The 15,842-nt window shown below is 47.8% G+C and overlaps 1 protein-coding gene across 3 annotated transcripts in view; it reads left to right on the top strand.

The window, feature by feature from the left end:
• The window catches only part of ECPAS (Ecm29 proteasome adaptor and scaffold), a 94,907-nt gene extending 82,388 nt beyond the window's left edge, over positions 1–12,519 (top strand). For all 3 annotated transcript variants that reach the window (XM_090038850.1, XM_090038848.1, XM_090038849.1), the window contains exons 43-49: positions 429–472; positions 1,236–1,428; positions 2,214–2,358; positions 3,020–3,125; positions 7,033–7,121; positions 8,649–8,720; positions 9,582–12,519. In XM_090038850.1, the coding sequence (XP_089894976.1) occupies positions 429–472; positions 1,236–1,428; positions 2,214–2,358; positions 3,020–3,125; positions 7,033–7,121; positions 8,649–8,720; positions 9,582–9,721 (789 nt within the window). In that variant the 3' untranslated portion in view covers positions 9,722–12,519. The remainder of the gene's footprint in view (positions 1–428; positions 473–1,235; positions 1,429–2,213; positions 2,359–3,019; positions 3,126–7,032; positions 7,122–8,648; positions 8,721–9,581) is intronic.
• The last annotated feature ends 3,323 nt before the right edge of the window (positions 12,520–15,842 follow it).

Below are 15,842 nucleotides of genomic sequence, written 5' to 3'. Positions count from 1 at the left end.
GTGTGGAGCTCAGAATACCTTGCAGTCAGATTCTCATTTAAGATCACTTTACACTACTCTAGCCATTAAAGGGGACTAACTTGCAGGCGGACAGACTGGACAGCCTCTTTATGCTGCTAGGTCAGTATAAACACATAAACAAGAATGTTGGGGCGTGTAATATTACCATGCATCAGTGTCCAGTGGGGGACTGTCGCACAATGTAAAGGATGCTGAAATGGGAAGAAAGAGAGCTAAAAATGTGTGTCCAGCAGCAGAGTGCTGGGAAGAGCTTGTCTCTGGTAGAGGGGAGTGGCATTTGAGGGCTACTGCAGTGTCTGTTGATGCTACCAGCACCCAGGGTTATTTGGAAAAGTGTCACATAGCAGGAGGGCACCACCCTACTGCAGTGATGCTCACGAGCACTGTCGTCTGTTTAATGCTCACAGGAGGAGTTGCTGAAAGCTGTCGCCAGCGTGGTTTCTGCATGCAGGTAATTATTCCCAGTGAAGGCACTGTACCTTCAGACTCTCCAGCAAGTGTTTGCCACACGTGGCTGCTGCCTGCCAAATCTGAGATTGGGAAACTCCGCTGCCCCCTGCTCTTTTAGTGAGGAGTGGAAGATGGTAGGATCTGGGCACTGCCCAAGTCTCCAAGTGGACATGAACACTTTATTTCCCCTCTCCTTGGATTTAGGGTGCTGGGATGGAAGGGAGGAGAGGGCTGAGATCTGTTGAGGTAGAGGTCAGGGTGTCTGTTCTTTGAGGAAGGATAAGGCACAAGACTGAGATACTAAAGCAGATAAGAGTGGAAGGAAGGGGGAATACAATAAGCAAGGGAAAGGATGTATTTAAAAAATGAGAAGGAAGCTACAGAGATGAAGTGTGACACACTAGCATGGTGCTTAGGGGAGAGTTGAATGGCAAAATAGAGTGAAGTGTGTGGACATGCCCATGCATCCTCTGCCCTTCATGAATGTACTCTCTGAAGTGAATGGGTTGGCTTATCACCCATTTGGCTTGGGGAAGCCAAGAGCGCTGAACTTGCTAGGCCGGGTTTCAGCCCTTGCTCAGCACCCATGAGACTGAGAGGGTGCATAGGGACTTGGAATAATCCACTACTGACACAAAAAAAAATAGTAAATTCTAACAGAAGTCTTAGTTTTGGAATTGCTTTGGAGTCTGGGGCCTTGCTGAACTTGGTGGGTCCATGAGGACGGCACTTGACGTTGACCATTCATGCACCTGGTGTTTCAGTGCTGAGCTGCAGAAACCGGTGCCGAATCAGCCCAGCGTCAGTGACGTTGTCCAGGTCATCCTGAAGGAGTGCCGCAAAGAGAACCTCAAGTACAAAATCGTTGCCCTCCGCTGTGCAGCAGAGGTGCTGCAGGTGACAAAGGAGGACCGGTTCCAGGAGCTGGCTGACATCATCTTCCCTATGATAAAGAAGGTGACCCTTCTGTCTCCTGAGCTTACTTTCTTTGAACCCCCTGAGGGCTGCACTCATATGCCTCTGCCCCAGTCTGGCCTGTTTCCTGGTGCCTGCTGATGTAAGTGAGACACGTTCCTCATACAGATTGGCCCAGTGTTGGGGTGTACATCAGGCCTCCCAGTGGGGGAGTCTTGGTGATACCCACTCCCCTTCAGACTGACCTGGGAAGGAAGCTGAAGTTGAGATCTGTGCAACTGAGAGGATGTAGTGTTTTCCAAGAACACTCAATGGCCTCTGCATAACTACTGTGCAGCAGAGAGAAGCTCCTGTGGCACTTGCTGTAGGAGCCAGTGTTTTCTCACTGTCTCTTCCTAATACTACTTCTTCAACCATGTTATTGGCATGTGGTGTGTGTCCCCATTGATTGCTACCTCCACCTGAGTCTCAGGACATGATTTTCAGGTGCTGTGTATCTGCAGATCAGGATGATGTCAGTGTGAATGGCAAGCATTTTGTTCCTCTGTTCCTGGGCCCTAATGTCATTACAGCCCTCCAGAGTCCTGCAGGATGAAAGAGAAATTATACTAATTTCTGCAACTGTTGCTGATAGCAACAGCAATGCAATAAACTGAGTGGCTCTCAAGGATACAGTGACTAGGTACAGGGCCTGCTGGGCTCAAGGTATTGTTAAACAAGTGTAGCACAATGTAAGCCAGTGTTACAGTTGGTCTTCCTTCTCTTCTGCCAACACCCAATACTTCTCACACCCTGCTTCTGACCCACCCATCCTGATACCTCTGCAGAATTCTCATGGGAGCATGGAAGCCAGTTTACCAAAGGGTGACGATGAGGATGAGAATGAACAGGAAAAGGAGCTACAGATGGAAACTCTGCTCTGTGCCTTTGAGAGTCTGGGCAAGGCCTGGCCTAGGAGCCTGGAGACGCAACGTAAGTCGGGTCAGGCGCATAACAGGCAAGACCAGCAGTAGGTGGGGCAAAGAGTATCCATGTTTAAAGGGAAGCCTGAAATCACATTGTGGGAAGGGTAGGAATATCAAGACATTTTCAAAGTCCTTTCATCACCTTGGAGGTATTTGGCTACAGTGGGTTAGATTTTCCTTGCTGGCCAAGAATGGGGAAAAGCAGAGATGCCTTTTCCACTGCAGTAAGTGCTCAATGAGTCACTACAGCCAGCTGTCCTCAATGCTCCTCACTCATGAAAGTTACCGAAATTTACACCGGTCCCAAGCTCCCTTAGCTATGCTGTTAACAAGTGGGGAGCACTGTGATGATTCACTTGGGCCAACACTTTCTACCCTGGGGTGCCTGACATAAGACAACAAACGGTCCATGGCACTGAGTACTCAATTTTCCACTGAAGCCAATAACGCCTCTGAAGGATATGGATTGAGTTGTTTGTCTACAGCCACTTGTGAAAGAAATGTGCTGTCTTGCCTTGAATCATGGACAGCTTCAGTATGGTTTGTGGGAGGAGGCTGTGATGGTAGCCAGGTCTGGGAGCTATGGTGCAGACTGTAACTTTGCCAAGTGGGAAATGTTTGCTACTAATTTTGCTTGTTGATGTAACAAAACCCTAACTTGTTTGCAGGCTGCTATCAGCAAGAGCTGTGCAAGTTAATGTGCGAGCGTCTGAAACTTAGCACGTGGAAAGTGCAGCTGGGAGTCCTGCAGGCGATGAATGCCTATTTTCAAGGGTAATTCTTTTGCCTGTGCTTTGCTTCCATTGCGCACATTTTCTCTGGCATGTTGATCCTTTTTGTGACAACTGCACAGTAACTGGGACCATCATAATTTCTCAAAACCAGTTCAGCAGATCATAGGAAAGTAGGGCTTTAAAAGACCTCCCAAGATCATCTGCCTATGCCCCTGCTGAAGGCAGGATCATCCCTGACTAAACAAACTATCCCAACCAAGTGTCTGTCCATCCCGGCCTTGAAAACTTCCAGGGATGGAGATTCCACAGCTGCTTCTCTAGGTACCCTGTTGTGCTTAACACCCTCATAGTCAGAGAGTTCATAGTTTCATAGTTTCATAGTAGCTAGAGTCGGAAGGGACCTAGGTAGATCATCTAGTCCGACCCCCTGCCTTGGCAGGAAAGAGCACCGGGGTCAGATGACCCCGGCAAGGTGCTCATCTAACTTCCTTTTAAAAATCCCCAGGCTAGGAGCCTGCACCACTTCCCCTGGAAGCCGGTTCCAGGCCCTAGCCGCCCTGACTGTGAAGTAGCGCCTCCTAATATCTAATCTAAACTTACCTTCCGCCAGCTTGTGACCATTATTCCTGGTCACTCCTGGCAGCGCACGGGGGAACAGGGACTCCCCCAATACCTGCTGATCCCCCCTGACCAGTTTGTAGCAGGCCACAAGGTCCCCCCTTAACCTTCTCTTGTGGAGGCTAAACAGGTTCAGGTCCCGTAGCCTCTCCTCATAAGGCTTGCCCTGCTGACCCCTGATCATACGAGTGGCCCTCCTCTGAACTCTTTCCATATCGTCCACGTCCCTCTTGAAGTGTGGCGCCCAGAACTGGACGCAGTACTCCAGCTGCGGCCTGACCAGCGCCGCATAGAGGGGGAGGATCACCTCCCTGGACCTGCTCGAGATGCATCTGTGGATGCATGACAGGGTACGGTTGGCCTTCTTGACTGCCTCCCCACACTGCCGGCCCATGTTCATCGTGGAGTCAATGACGACTCCAAGATCCTTTTCCGTCTCCGTGCTGGCAAGAGGGGAGTTCCCCAACCTGTAAGTGTGGTGCCGGTTTTTCCTCCCCATGTGCAGCACCTTGCACTTATCAGTGTTAAACCCCATCCTATTCTCATCCGCCCACCGTTGCAACCTGTCAAGGTCAGCTTGTAGCCTACTGCACCCTTCTAGTGCACCCACATCCCCCCACATCTTAGTGTCATCAGCAAACTTGAACAGGGTGCTTTCTACCCCGTCATCCAAGTCACTGATGAAGATGTTGAACAGTGCGGGCCCGAGGACCGAGCCCTGGGGGACCCCACTGCCCACGTCCTTCCAGGTCGAGAAGAACCCATCCACTACCACCCTCTGGGTGCGGCCCTCCAGCCAGTTGGCGACCCATTTGACTGTGTGGGCATCGACACCACAGTCTCCCAGCATTTTGATGAGGACAGGGTGAGAGACAGTGTCGAAAGCCTTCCGGAAGTCCAGAAAGACTACATCCACAGCAACCCCTGCGTCTAATGATTTGGTGACCTGATCATAAAAGGCCACCAGGTTGGTCTGACAAGACCTGCCACTGATGAACCCATGTTGGTTGCCCCTGAGCATGCATTTCCCCGCAAGGCCCTCCTGGATGTGTGCCAGGATAATTTTTTCAAAGAGCTTACCCGGGATTGAGGTAAGACTAACTGGCCTGTAATTTCCCGGGTCCTCTTTTTTTCCCTTTTTGAAGATAGGGACCACATTGGCCCTCTTCCAGTCCTCCGGCACCTCACCAGAGCACCACGAGTGCTCATAGAGCCGCGCCAGGGGTCCTGCAATGACCTCGGCCAGTTCCTGTAGAACCCTAGGGTGAAGATCGTTCGGACCAGCGGACTTGAACACGTCCAGCCTCTCCAGAAGTACCCTAACTAACTCCTCACTAACCCCTGGCCCAGGCGTGTCTCTCCCGGGGCCCGAGGGGGGCCCAGCAAGGAGGTGGCTGAACTGGTCCCTACTTAGGAAGACAGAGGCAAAGAAATCGTTAAATATGTTAGCTTTGTCATCTGGCGTGATGACTAAGTTGCCCATCGTGTCCTGCAGGGGCCCCACATTACCCGGGACCCTCTTTTTACCCCCTATGTATTTGAAGAAGGACTTCTTATTGTCCTTAATCCGGGAAGCTAGTCCTATCTCCATCTCTGCCTTGGCCCTCCTGACTGCCCCCCTACATCCTCGGGCGACTGTAACATAGTCCTTCTTGGTGTATGCCTCCCTTTTAGCAAGGAGACATTCCCGGATGCTCTTAGTGAGCCATGGGGGTTTATGTGCCCTCCTGCTCCCTTTGACCCTTGTTGGGATTACCTCCCTTTGGGCATGGAGGATCGTCTCCTTAAGGAGCAACCACTCACCTTCGACATCTGATTCCCTTCCCCTCTGGGTCCTCAGCGCTTCCCCAACGAGCCTCCTTAGCTTGTTGAAGTCAGCCCTCCTAAAGTCTAGGGCTGTTGCCTTGCTGCAGCCCTTTGCCACCTTACGCTGGATGGTGAATTCCAGCAAGCAATGATCACTGTCTCCCAGGTGGCCCATCACCCGCAGCCCCCTCACCAGGTCATCACCCATGGCCAGCACCAGGTCCAACAAGGCGTCTCCCCTGGTGGGGCTGTGCACCTCCTGGGTTAGATGGAGGTCCTGCACTCTGGCTAAGAACCGACGTGAGCGATCAGACTTGGCTGACTGCTCCTCCCAGCAGATGTCTGGGAAGTTCAGGTCCCCCATGATGACCACATCCTAAGCCCTCACTGCCTCTGTGAGCTGACCTAAGAATTCCTGGTCGAGCTCTTCTCCCTGGTTGGGAGGTCTATAGTAGACTCCCACCGTTAAGTCTCTCTCCCCTGGACTGCCTTTTACTCTAACCCAGAGCACCTCAGAGTGCCCCCCCTCTACCCCCTTGCTAATTAACGAGGAAGTATATTCCTCCTTGATGTAGAGTGCTACCCCTCCACCTTTCCTTCCTATCCTGTCCCTCCTGTATAGCCTATAGCCCTTGACACTCACCGCCCAGTCATGCGATGAGTCCCACCACGTTTCTGTGATCCCTACTATGTCAGGGCTGGTGACAGCTAGGAGTTCCTTCTTATTTCCAGTCTAAATCTCATCTGCTGCAGCTTGAGGCCATTGCTCCTAGTTCAGTTCCTTAAAGCCACAGAAAAAAGCCCATCTCCATCCTCTTTGTAATTGCCCTTTAGGTATTTTGAAGACTATTATCCAGTCCCCCCTCTGTTTTCTCTTCTCCAGACTAAATAATCACAGTTGTTTCAGCCTTTCCTCATAAGTCATGTTTCCCATGCCTCTAATCATTTTTATCAGTCTCCACTGGACTCTTTCCAATCTGCCCACATCTTTCTTGAAGTGTAGGACTCAAAACTGGACATAGTACTCCAAGTGAGGCCTCACCAGTGCTGAAAAGAGCAGAAGAATCAGTTCCCTTGATTTTTGAGTGAACTCCTGTTAATACAACCCTGGATGCTGTTGGGTTTTTTTGCAATACTGTTAGCTCATATTCAGCGTACAGTCAGCTGTAACCCCCTGTCCCTCTCTGCAGTTCTGCAGCCTAGCCAATCATTCCCCAGTCTGTATTTGTGCATGCAGTTATTTCATTCTCGGTGCAAAATTTGCGTTTGTCCTTCTGTTTTATCTGATTAATTTTGGACCATGTTTTCCAGTTCATCCGGGTCATTCTGGATCCTAGCCCTACCCTCAGGAATGTCTGCTACTCCACCCAATTTGGTGTCATCTGCAAATTTGCCAAGTGTATACTTGATTCTATCATATATAAATCATTAATGAAGATGTTAATGTTTAATACTAGATCCAGGACCCCACTTTATACCCCTTCCCAAGTCAACCCATCTAACATGGCTTTCCAATTTGCTAGGTTGATGCTTTTTGATGAGGAGCACCTGGACCCCGGGGCTTTGAGAGGCATACTTTTGGAAACCTGCTCGTCTATCACACACTCATTAGGTAAATATTTTCCAACAGGTAGCTAGGAATTAATTGCTTATTTCACTGTTGTTGTTTTTTTTGTTGGAAGTGGAGTTGCCCATGGTACTTTGCCCAGGGACATCAAACTCCTCTGAAGCAGGAAACCCCTGAATCTCTTGTAAATGCCTGACTTCTAGGAGAGGGGAGATAGCTTTCCATGCAGGTACATGAAGAACTGTCCTGGCAGGCATTTTTACTTCCATATTTTCTCCTTTCTGCCATAGAGTCAAACTCTACTGCTGCTTAGTGAGATCCATTTTCCCTTCGCTCCATTCAGACTTTCTGGCTATGTCCATGTTCCACTCTGTAGGGTACTGTAGAGACCTGTGGTTAGCTCAGGCATTTGTAACACAGAGGTCTGATTTGTTTGCTCTACCCTGTCAGCTTGTTCACAGCTGGCCTGAGGCTCAGCACACTGCAGCAGGACCCAGAGTAAATATATTCTTTGAAGCTGGCCTAATACATGTCAGAACCTGTAGCCCACATTTATCCCCAACCACAGATCCCTCTACAGTTTCCCCAGACATTCTGTGCTGCACATTGGAGAGGGTCCAAGCTACCTGTGTATTAAGCAACTGCTGTGCCCTTCCACAATGCAGGCTGTTCCGAGGGATGGAGAGGCCTGTCTAATCTATGCCAGCCTCCCCAGTGGATGGCAGCACTGCCCAGAATCTCCCCCAGAGTGCTCACTCACTTCAGGCTCAGTCCAGAGTATGAACATTACAGTGATCTGCTGTGCCAAGGACTCTTCCCTGGCCTTATACTTCCAGGGATTTCTGCCAATACAGCTCTTTCCAGCATAAAGAGGCTGAAGCGGGAGTGAGGATTTTACCTCTGTAGCTAAGGCCCACGCAGGCTTTTGTGTTGCGGACTGGTCTCAGGAAAACAACTTGATCAGAGCTGTTTTTGCCTTGTGCTCACTAGTGGAAGCCTGCTGTTGCAGCCTCATCTTTGTTTGGAGGTAGTTAGCCTTGTTACCCCGGAGTCAGGCAGAACGTAGAGCAGGACCATTCCTAGCATCTGTGAAGCAGGCTGTTGCCTACAGAAGCTCATGCTTCTCTGAACCAGGTGGTCTCTAAGGGGCCACCCTGCCCTACCTTCTGCTGAATTAGAAAATCCCCAGATGATTATTTTAAGCATTGACCACACAGTTCTTGGCAAAGAGCTTCCTTTACATACAAAAGCTGTTTCTTGAGGGCTCCTGGGTAGAAATCGGATGGTGCTGCTGTGTTTACCAGGTTTGTCACTTTCCAGTTCCTCTCACCTGTGAAACAGAGGGACCGTGGGGTTTGTGGTGGAGGCTTCTGCTTGATGCTTTTGTGGATTCAGTAACAGGGCATAAGGAGCCTATATGGGCAGAGCCCAATGCCGTTAAGATGTGTGGGGCACTCTGTACAGGTTATGTGAGGGACAGAAGCATTCTGAACTGCACGAGCTCAAGTGCTCTGTGATTACAAATAGTTAATGCTCTCTTTGTGCACTCTGAATATGTTCTTTCTTTCTCAGAAAATAAAAGCTACACCTCCATAAGAACAGAAGCCTTGTCTGTGATAGAACTGCTGCTCACCAAACTCTCAGGTGAGGCTCTTTGGGCTTCGGGAGTCCAGCTCAGTGCATGGCTCAGAGGCCTGGAAGTGTAGAGACACAGTGTCCTGCAGTGCCACCACTAGATGCCGTAGGAGCAACACTGTGACCCAGCAAATGGTGCTTTTCCTTCCTGGAAATGCATGTTGTGTCGTGATGTATGATGTGCATGCAGCCTTGTACATGGGAGCAGGAAGGAGACATGGAGGGACAGTCTTGGAGAAGATAGGGGTAAAGTTGAGGTCTGAAATGTGAGTTCTTCCCCTGGAGGGGAGAGCAAGAGCTCTGTGTAGGCAGCACAGGCCTGCTTCCAACTCTCTGGATAATCTGTGGGCTCAGATTTTGCATAGTGACCCATGGAGGGACACAGTCTGCCCTCTGGTGGGGTGGAGGAGCTGTTGCAATTAGCCCCTCAGCTTCAGTTTGAGAATTTATTCCCTGAAAAACCACCCTTAGACCTAAAACAGATCCGGCATCCAGTGCAGCTGTGGCTGCTCTTTGTCATTGTTTAGCAAATTTCTCCTTTAAGTTCTTAGGCTGTAGCGTGTAGCCCTGTGCACCTCCTTTACTGTAGCAGGAGGTGGCTGTGTGTTCTTCTCCTTTGTTTTGAAGCCATCGTGAAGTGACTCTGTCCCTGTGCTTGAGCATGGTGGACCCGGTATAGCTGGGCCTAAGCAACTGCTGCTCTTCCTTGAAGCCAGTGCATCTTTGTAAGTCGGGTTGAATTAGCCCAACACAATAGAGAGCCCTTCAGGAATCTCTTCACTTCATCCAGGGAGCCTTGTTACTTAAGCCACTCTAGTATTCACGTGAAAATAACACCAAAATGTGCCTTGTCTCTCTTTCTCCGCCTAGAGTCTAAACAGTGGGAAAGTCTGACCCCACAAAGCAGGGAGCTTCTCATGGGCTCGTTAACTACCATGGCATTGGACAGCAGACCTGAATTGCAAGAGAAAGCATCTGTATTGAAGAAAACACTTGAAAACCTTGAGTAATTGTAAAACAAACAAAGTGCCATGTAAAACACACAGTGCAGTGATCTGAAAACCAAGTGGGAAAATGAAGATTAATCTGTAGCATGCATCATTCCTTGGCCAAAATAAAAATGCCTTAAATTCTGTTCCCCATTAACTTTATTTTTACTGTTTTTAAGCTGCTGGTTAGGTAATGTTGTATCAGTAAATACCTCTAATGATTTGCCCTTGCGGGCTCGTAGGTGTGTGACCTGAAAAAAACGCCAAGTGTAAGATGCATCTGATTTTTAAAATAGGCAAAGATTTACTTGAGTTACTTTAGATCCCTGTTGTCCTGACAAGAGTTGTTGAAGGTGGTTGGAAAAACCAACACTGGAAAATGAAATGCTTAAATTTCATTTCATTGTATTGTGTGTTTGTGTGTGTGTTTGTGTGCGCGCGTGTGTGCGTGTGCATGGAGATTTAATACTTGATGTCCAAACAGTGATTCTTTGGATGTCCCCAGGAGAACAGGGGGAAATTAATATTTGCATCAGCAAGAGTTGAACTCTTGTCTCCATTGCAGTCAGTGGCAAAGCACCCATGGACTTCACTGGCGGCAGGATCTCACCCAGCTTTCCACCTTCTGCTAGTCCAGCCTGGTCCTCCTCCTTTGCACGCCCTCTCATTGCCCATGTTGGTTGTGAAAGGCAGAGTACTTTTGACTTATTTATTCCACCTCTGACCTCAAAGCGGACTGAGTGAGTCCATATTCCCCTTCTCCCCCCAGCTCATAGATTCCAGTCTCCGAAATTTTCAACAATCACTATGTTCCCCAAAGGATGCACATGAGAGCGCACTTTAATGAGTTGCCATGGGGGGTAGGTAGTTTGAGTCTGTGAAACTAGGCAAACCTTGACAGGTGGAACACTGCTCTTCTCAAAGTTGTTTTGCGTGACACTCCACAACTGCAGCAGAAAACAAAGTTAAAATGAAACCTTTTCTAGAGATGTTTTTCAAGAGCGTTCAAAGTTTGCCAATGACAAATTTTTGTAGTCGTACTTGTTTCCTTCCTGTTCATAACCCTGTTCTCGCTTTGGAAACCTGTAACAATTTAGACTTCTCAATGTTTGTAACGAATGACATAATTGCTCCTCTGTCAGGCACCAGCTTGGGCTGGTTTCCAGCAAGTCCTTTTAATTTGCACTTCGGAAAGACTGTCGGCATTAATGTGAAGTAAAACGTCTATTTGATTACCTAGCCATAGTGCCCTCCCCATTTCCTCTCCACAGACAGAAGACATAAAATTTGCTGCTGTGGCAACAGGTTTGAGAAGTGTAAAATGGCCACTGTAACTCAATCTGTTTAGCATATGTACAGCTTCTCTGAGGATGCTGCTTTGCTGATGTTGGTGACACCACTGCCACAGATTTCAGTAAGAAAAGGCCTGTCATTTCCTTATTTGCTCCCTTGTGCTCTCCAGTCCCCTCCTGACATGGTCAGCTAAGAGGAGAGAATCTTTTGAATAACCTAGCCAGACACCCACCTTTTCCCTAAGCAGGTGGCACGTTTGGGAGTGAGTATTCTGGACTCGCCTTTCCCTTGGGTGCTGTGTGTTCTTTAACAATCAATGTTTTTGGCACTGGTTCACCTTAACAGTCTGATGTGCTGATGGAAAGAAGGAAGGAAGGCAGCCAGTGCATGCCTGGCAAGAAATTCTCGGCAGATGTAGATGACTCCGCCAGCCTTTCAGGAACCTCAGCAAGCACTAATGCATCAAATGAGCCCTTCTCATCGGGCAATCCCTTGGTGCTGAGAGCAGGTGCTTATCTATGACCTCGTGGCAGGGAGCTGCTCTTTGTTTACATGTCGTTCGGAGTACCAAGCACACTTGTAAATTTTAAAAGCATATTGGGCAAATCTCTTGATGAAGGCACCTTTTAAATGAATGCAGAACTTGCCTTCTGTGAAATCTTGTTTCACAAGAGCTCATTTTTGATGAGAGGAAACGCCCCAACTACTTTGCTGCAGTGACTGTTTATCCGACTTGTTCTTTTTCATACAGCTCGAGGAACAGGCAGATAGTTCCAGTAACCTAAGAGGTTCTGATCTCCAATGCACTGCTTTCAGCAGGGACTCAAGTATTTGGAAGCAGAGCCTAAGATGATTGAGTGGCTGTAAGTAGAGCAACGGTATTAGTTGCCAGAACAACCTGGTGTTTTTCCCCTAGGTAGTTTATAGTACATGGAAGAACATGTTCTAGGAATTCTAATGACAGCTAGGTTGACAATTCTGGTCAAGATTATTGGGAAGTTAGAGATGGTAAAACGGTTCCTCTCTGAATCACAAAGCAATATGTTTTCTAATGATTAAAGAACCAATTCAGAGTTCCTCTAGAGCATGTGCCTATACACAGAACCTACCTGCACAAAGCTGATGCTAATTGAAACAGAGGTTTGATTCCCAATTCTCTTTTCATTTGTAAACTTGACAAGAAAAAAAAAAAAAAGAGATGTGGCCTTCCTAGAGTTTTTCCTCTAAGAGTGATTGCACTATGTAAAACACTGTACTTTGCCCTTCTGGGGCATTTCTTGTGCTGCTGCAATGCTGCTTTGTATACCAGGAGTGAGGCGTGCAAGTTTGACACTAGCACTCGTTCTAACCTGTGAGCTGTTGCTTAAATGGATGTATATTAAGGAAAGTTTTCTAATGTTGCAAGGTCTCCATTGAATTCACCACAATCTGTACTCAGCTGTCAAAGTATGTAAATGAATTGAGTGAAAGAAAATGCTCTCCCACTTACCAAAAAGGTAACATTAAATAAAAGTGCATGACCTGTTCTTGGAAGTAAATGGCAATTTTTTTCCCTATTCATGTGTGTCAGTTTTTGCTGTCCATTGCCTTGCAAAGTTCCAAGCTGGCATTAGTGCTACACATTAGGCACGCCTCATGGATTTCACTACTTCTACTGTATGTCCGATTCAACTGAAGGGACAACGATCTACATTTCAGCTATCCACATAATTGCTTTGCTCCAAGCCCATGGCACCTCTTGGTAGTTCACTATCAGTTAGCCTGCACTGAAACTGCTAATGGGCCAGTTTTGGATTTGTTGTGTAGGTGCAACTGAAGGCAGGACTAGACCAAAACATTGAAAATCACTTAATTGCTATTTAAGGAACTTAGCCCTCAGCTTTTTGTTAAAACAGCAGCCACGTATACAGTTGCACTGCATATGCAGTTCAAGGGATCTTCCTCTCAAAGATTTTTATAAGGCAGGGGAAAACAGAGCAGAAGTTGATGAAGCACTTATCTGTTGGTGTAGGAAATAATACCTAAGCAAAACAGTTAATTGTATTTATGGTAGTTGTATTGAACTGCTTATCAGTAGGACTTGGGTATACAGACAACACTGTATCTCCTCTGTTGGCAGTGAGCCCCCAAGAGAACTAAACTAGTGTTTAGTTCAATCAACTTTTATCCTAAACATATTCCTGGGTGGGAGACCTCAGAATCCTGTCACCCTTCCTGGTACACCTGGGACCAGTTGGTTACATGAAAAGCATTTAGGGGATGCATGTAACCACTTAGATACCTTCCTTCATTTTCTCTTAGTGCTGTTAACAGACTGATCAGGACTAAACTAGTACTTGCTGCTCCCCAGCTCGAATTGTTCTGCTGTGCAGTTAGTCTGCAGCCAACCTGCCTGCAGATACATAATTCAGTCAAATGTCCACCAATGACAAAGAGCAGCCAGTAGCTATTGTGTTCCTCTTTCCCTATCTCACTGGCTCTCAGCTGTCACAATAATTTTCCTCCTGTGCATGGGAAATAGGAGGAGTCTGTAGTTATCTTCAGTGGCTCATCTTGCTAGTATCTGGGCCTTGCCTGTTCCCCAAGTGGCCTAAATGGCCAACTACACTAATGGTTTACCCCTGTTCTTGCCCCAGCTCTGGCTCCATGCAGTATTTGGGGGAGTACACTGTATATTCCAGTAATGTCTCCCCTACTGTGGGGGGAAGGCTGAGGTCAAGAGGCAGCAGACAAGGTGGTCCAGAAGAAACAAGCAATAAAAATTATTAAGTCCCTATCAGCCCTGAGATGTTAAATACTGCAAAGAAGTATGAATTGTGGCATCTTAGAAAAAGCAAATCCCACAGCTGTGTGTGCACAAGGGCACAAGACCAAGATAAATGGGACAGTTCATACTGTCTTATAAAATTCTGTTAAGAGTGTCTGCATATTCAGGTAAGCACTATGTTACAGTCTCTCTTTTTCAAAACTATAACTGCTCTCTGAGGGCTAGAAAGGGTCCCAGTGCACTTACAGAGCACATTTCTGCAAAGGGAGAATTCTGTGGCCATGGAATCAAAATACAAGGTGGCCTTTTTGCAACAATCAGCAAAAGCACTCAAAAGACTGATCATAATCTGAGACACTCTAGCTTAGCTGCAGACCAACTGAAGGTGCAGGAACTCAGGTGTTTCTCACACAGGAGGGAAAATTACAGTGATGAAGCCACGGGCTTGAATGAGCTTTCGCCTGAGCCTTGCTCCTATATGAGGCTTCATAGCCATCTCTGTCCATATTCCTACCAAAAAAGCGCATCCCCACTGCTATCTATTTTGGTAAATATCTCTTCCATGATAACAATTGCTCTCTCTACTCCTTGCTCTGCAGCCATTACTATGGCACTTTGTAGCTATAACGTGCTCACTACTTAAGAAAAAGATCAGGCTTTTGCAGGATAAACTTGAGTCTTGAGTTCTTGATGTCCTGTTTGTTTTGTTCCTGTCTGCTACTGTATTTCCTGAGAGTCTGTTTTTAATCTTCCTTTGCTACAAGTTTTCTACTTGGGCCTGTCTGCCAAGAGCGAGTTGCAAAAATGACTCAAATCTCTTTTTACCTCTTTCTGCCTAATGTGTGGGTACAAGGAAATCACACTGTATTCCTCCTAGTAGAGTAATCTTGTAATGAGCCTTGGTAAATTAATATTATTTTAATCAGATCCTTCTAGATCATTTTTGCCTGTGTCATCTTAACCAAGGGCAAATCATTGCCTTTAGGGTGATAAGCAGGGATCTGGGGTTTTTCCTTTGCCATGGAAAAACACGGTAAACTGGATTTTCTCATTTTAAGGGGAAAAAAAAAAAGCAGGAAATGGGTTTCCCCTTGCAGGCTGGAAGAGTTTCAGCCTGCAAGGGCCTGGAGGGAGCAGGGAGAGGGCGGTCAGGCAGGGGGCACCATGTGCATATGTATACCTAGGCATGCACATAGCTACCAGGCAGCCTGGAGAGCAGCTCCCTGCAGGTAAGCGTGGGGGTGGGGAGGGGGAGGGGGAGGATTGAGGGCCTCCATAGTGAGGGAGGGAGTTGGGCAGGGCTAGAGCTGGGGCTGCTGCCCAACTAAGGTGGTCTGGGGCTTGGTGTTGCCATGGCAGCACTGGGCTCTAAGCAGTGGCAAAAGCCCCACCAACCCACTCTTCTCTGCCATGCTGGGTTCCATCCACTGGGCTGTGGAGCCCCCACGGGGAGGGCAGCAAGGCAGGAAGCCAGAGCCCACAGCAGGCAGCCTGTCCCTGTGCCCCACCATGGGCTCTGCACTGGCCATGCTGCCTGGGAAGGAGGGCTGCAGCAGCTGCTGCCTCCTACAGGTGGTAGCTGGGACTTGTGGGGGGGAGGTAAGGGCTGTGTATCTGGTCCCTGGACCCATAGTCCTGGCAGCTTTGGTGCCCCTGCGAACAGGGCAGGGCTGAGGGTGAGGAGTGAGGCACTGGCATAGGCAGGTCACCAACAAGTCAGGGCTGCTCAGCACAACAAAGCAGTGTGGGGGGACAGCCACAGCTAGACCCATGTCCTGGTGAACAAAGGGGCAGGGAGAGCTCCGATTTTCCATAATAAACCCCAAATCAATAGCTAAACTTTATAAGTGTTTAGAATTTATTTCACTAGAGTGATTGAGGCACTGGTAGGCTTTCAAATTGCTTCAAAATTGTAAATATAATCAATAAAACATTGTGTTCCACTGATACCTGTATGTAGATATAGCAGCATTTCATTTTAATCACAGATTTTGGGGGTTTTAATTGAAGAATTTTTGATTTTTAGCCGGAGAAAACCAGGATCCCTAGTGATGAGCACTTAGTATCTTAATTGTCACTGAA

This window comes from Crocodylus siamensis, chromosome 3, assembly GCF_052110815.1.
Source record: "Crocodylus siamensis isolate JL-2025a chromosome 3, ASM5211081v1, whole genome shotgun sequence".
Lineage (NCBI taxonomy): Eukaryota > Metazoa > Chordata > Crocodylia > Crocodylidae > Crocodylus > Crocodylus siamensis.
Note: the sequence above shows the minus strand (reverse complement) of the source record. Positions and strands in the feature narration are given on the sequence as shown.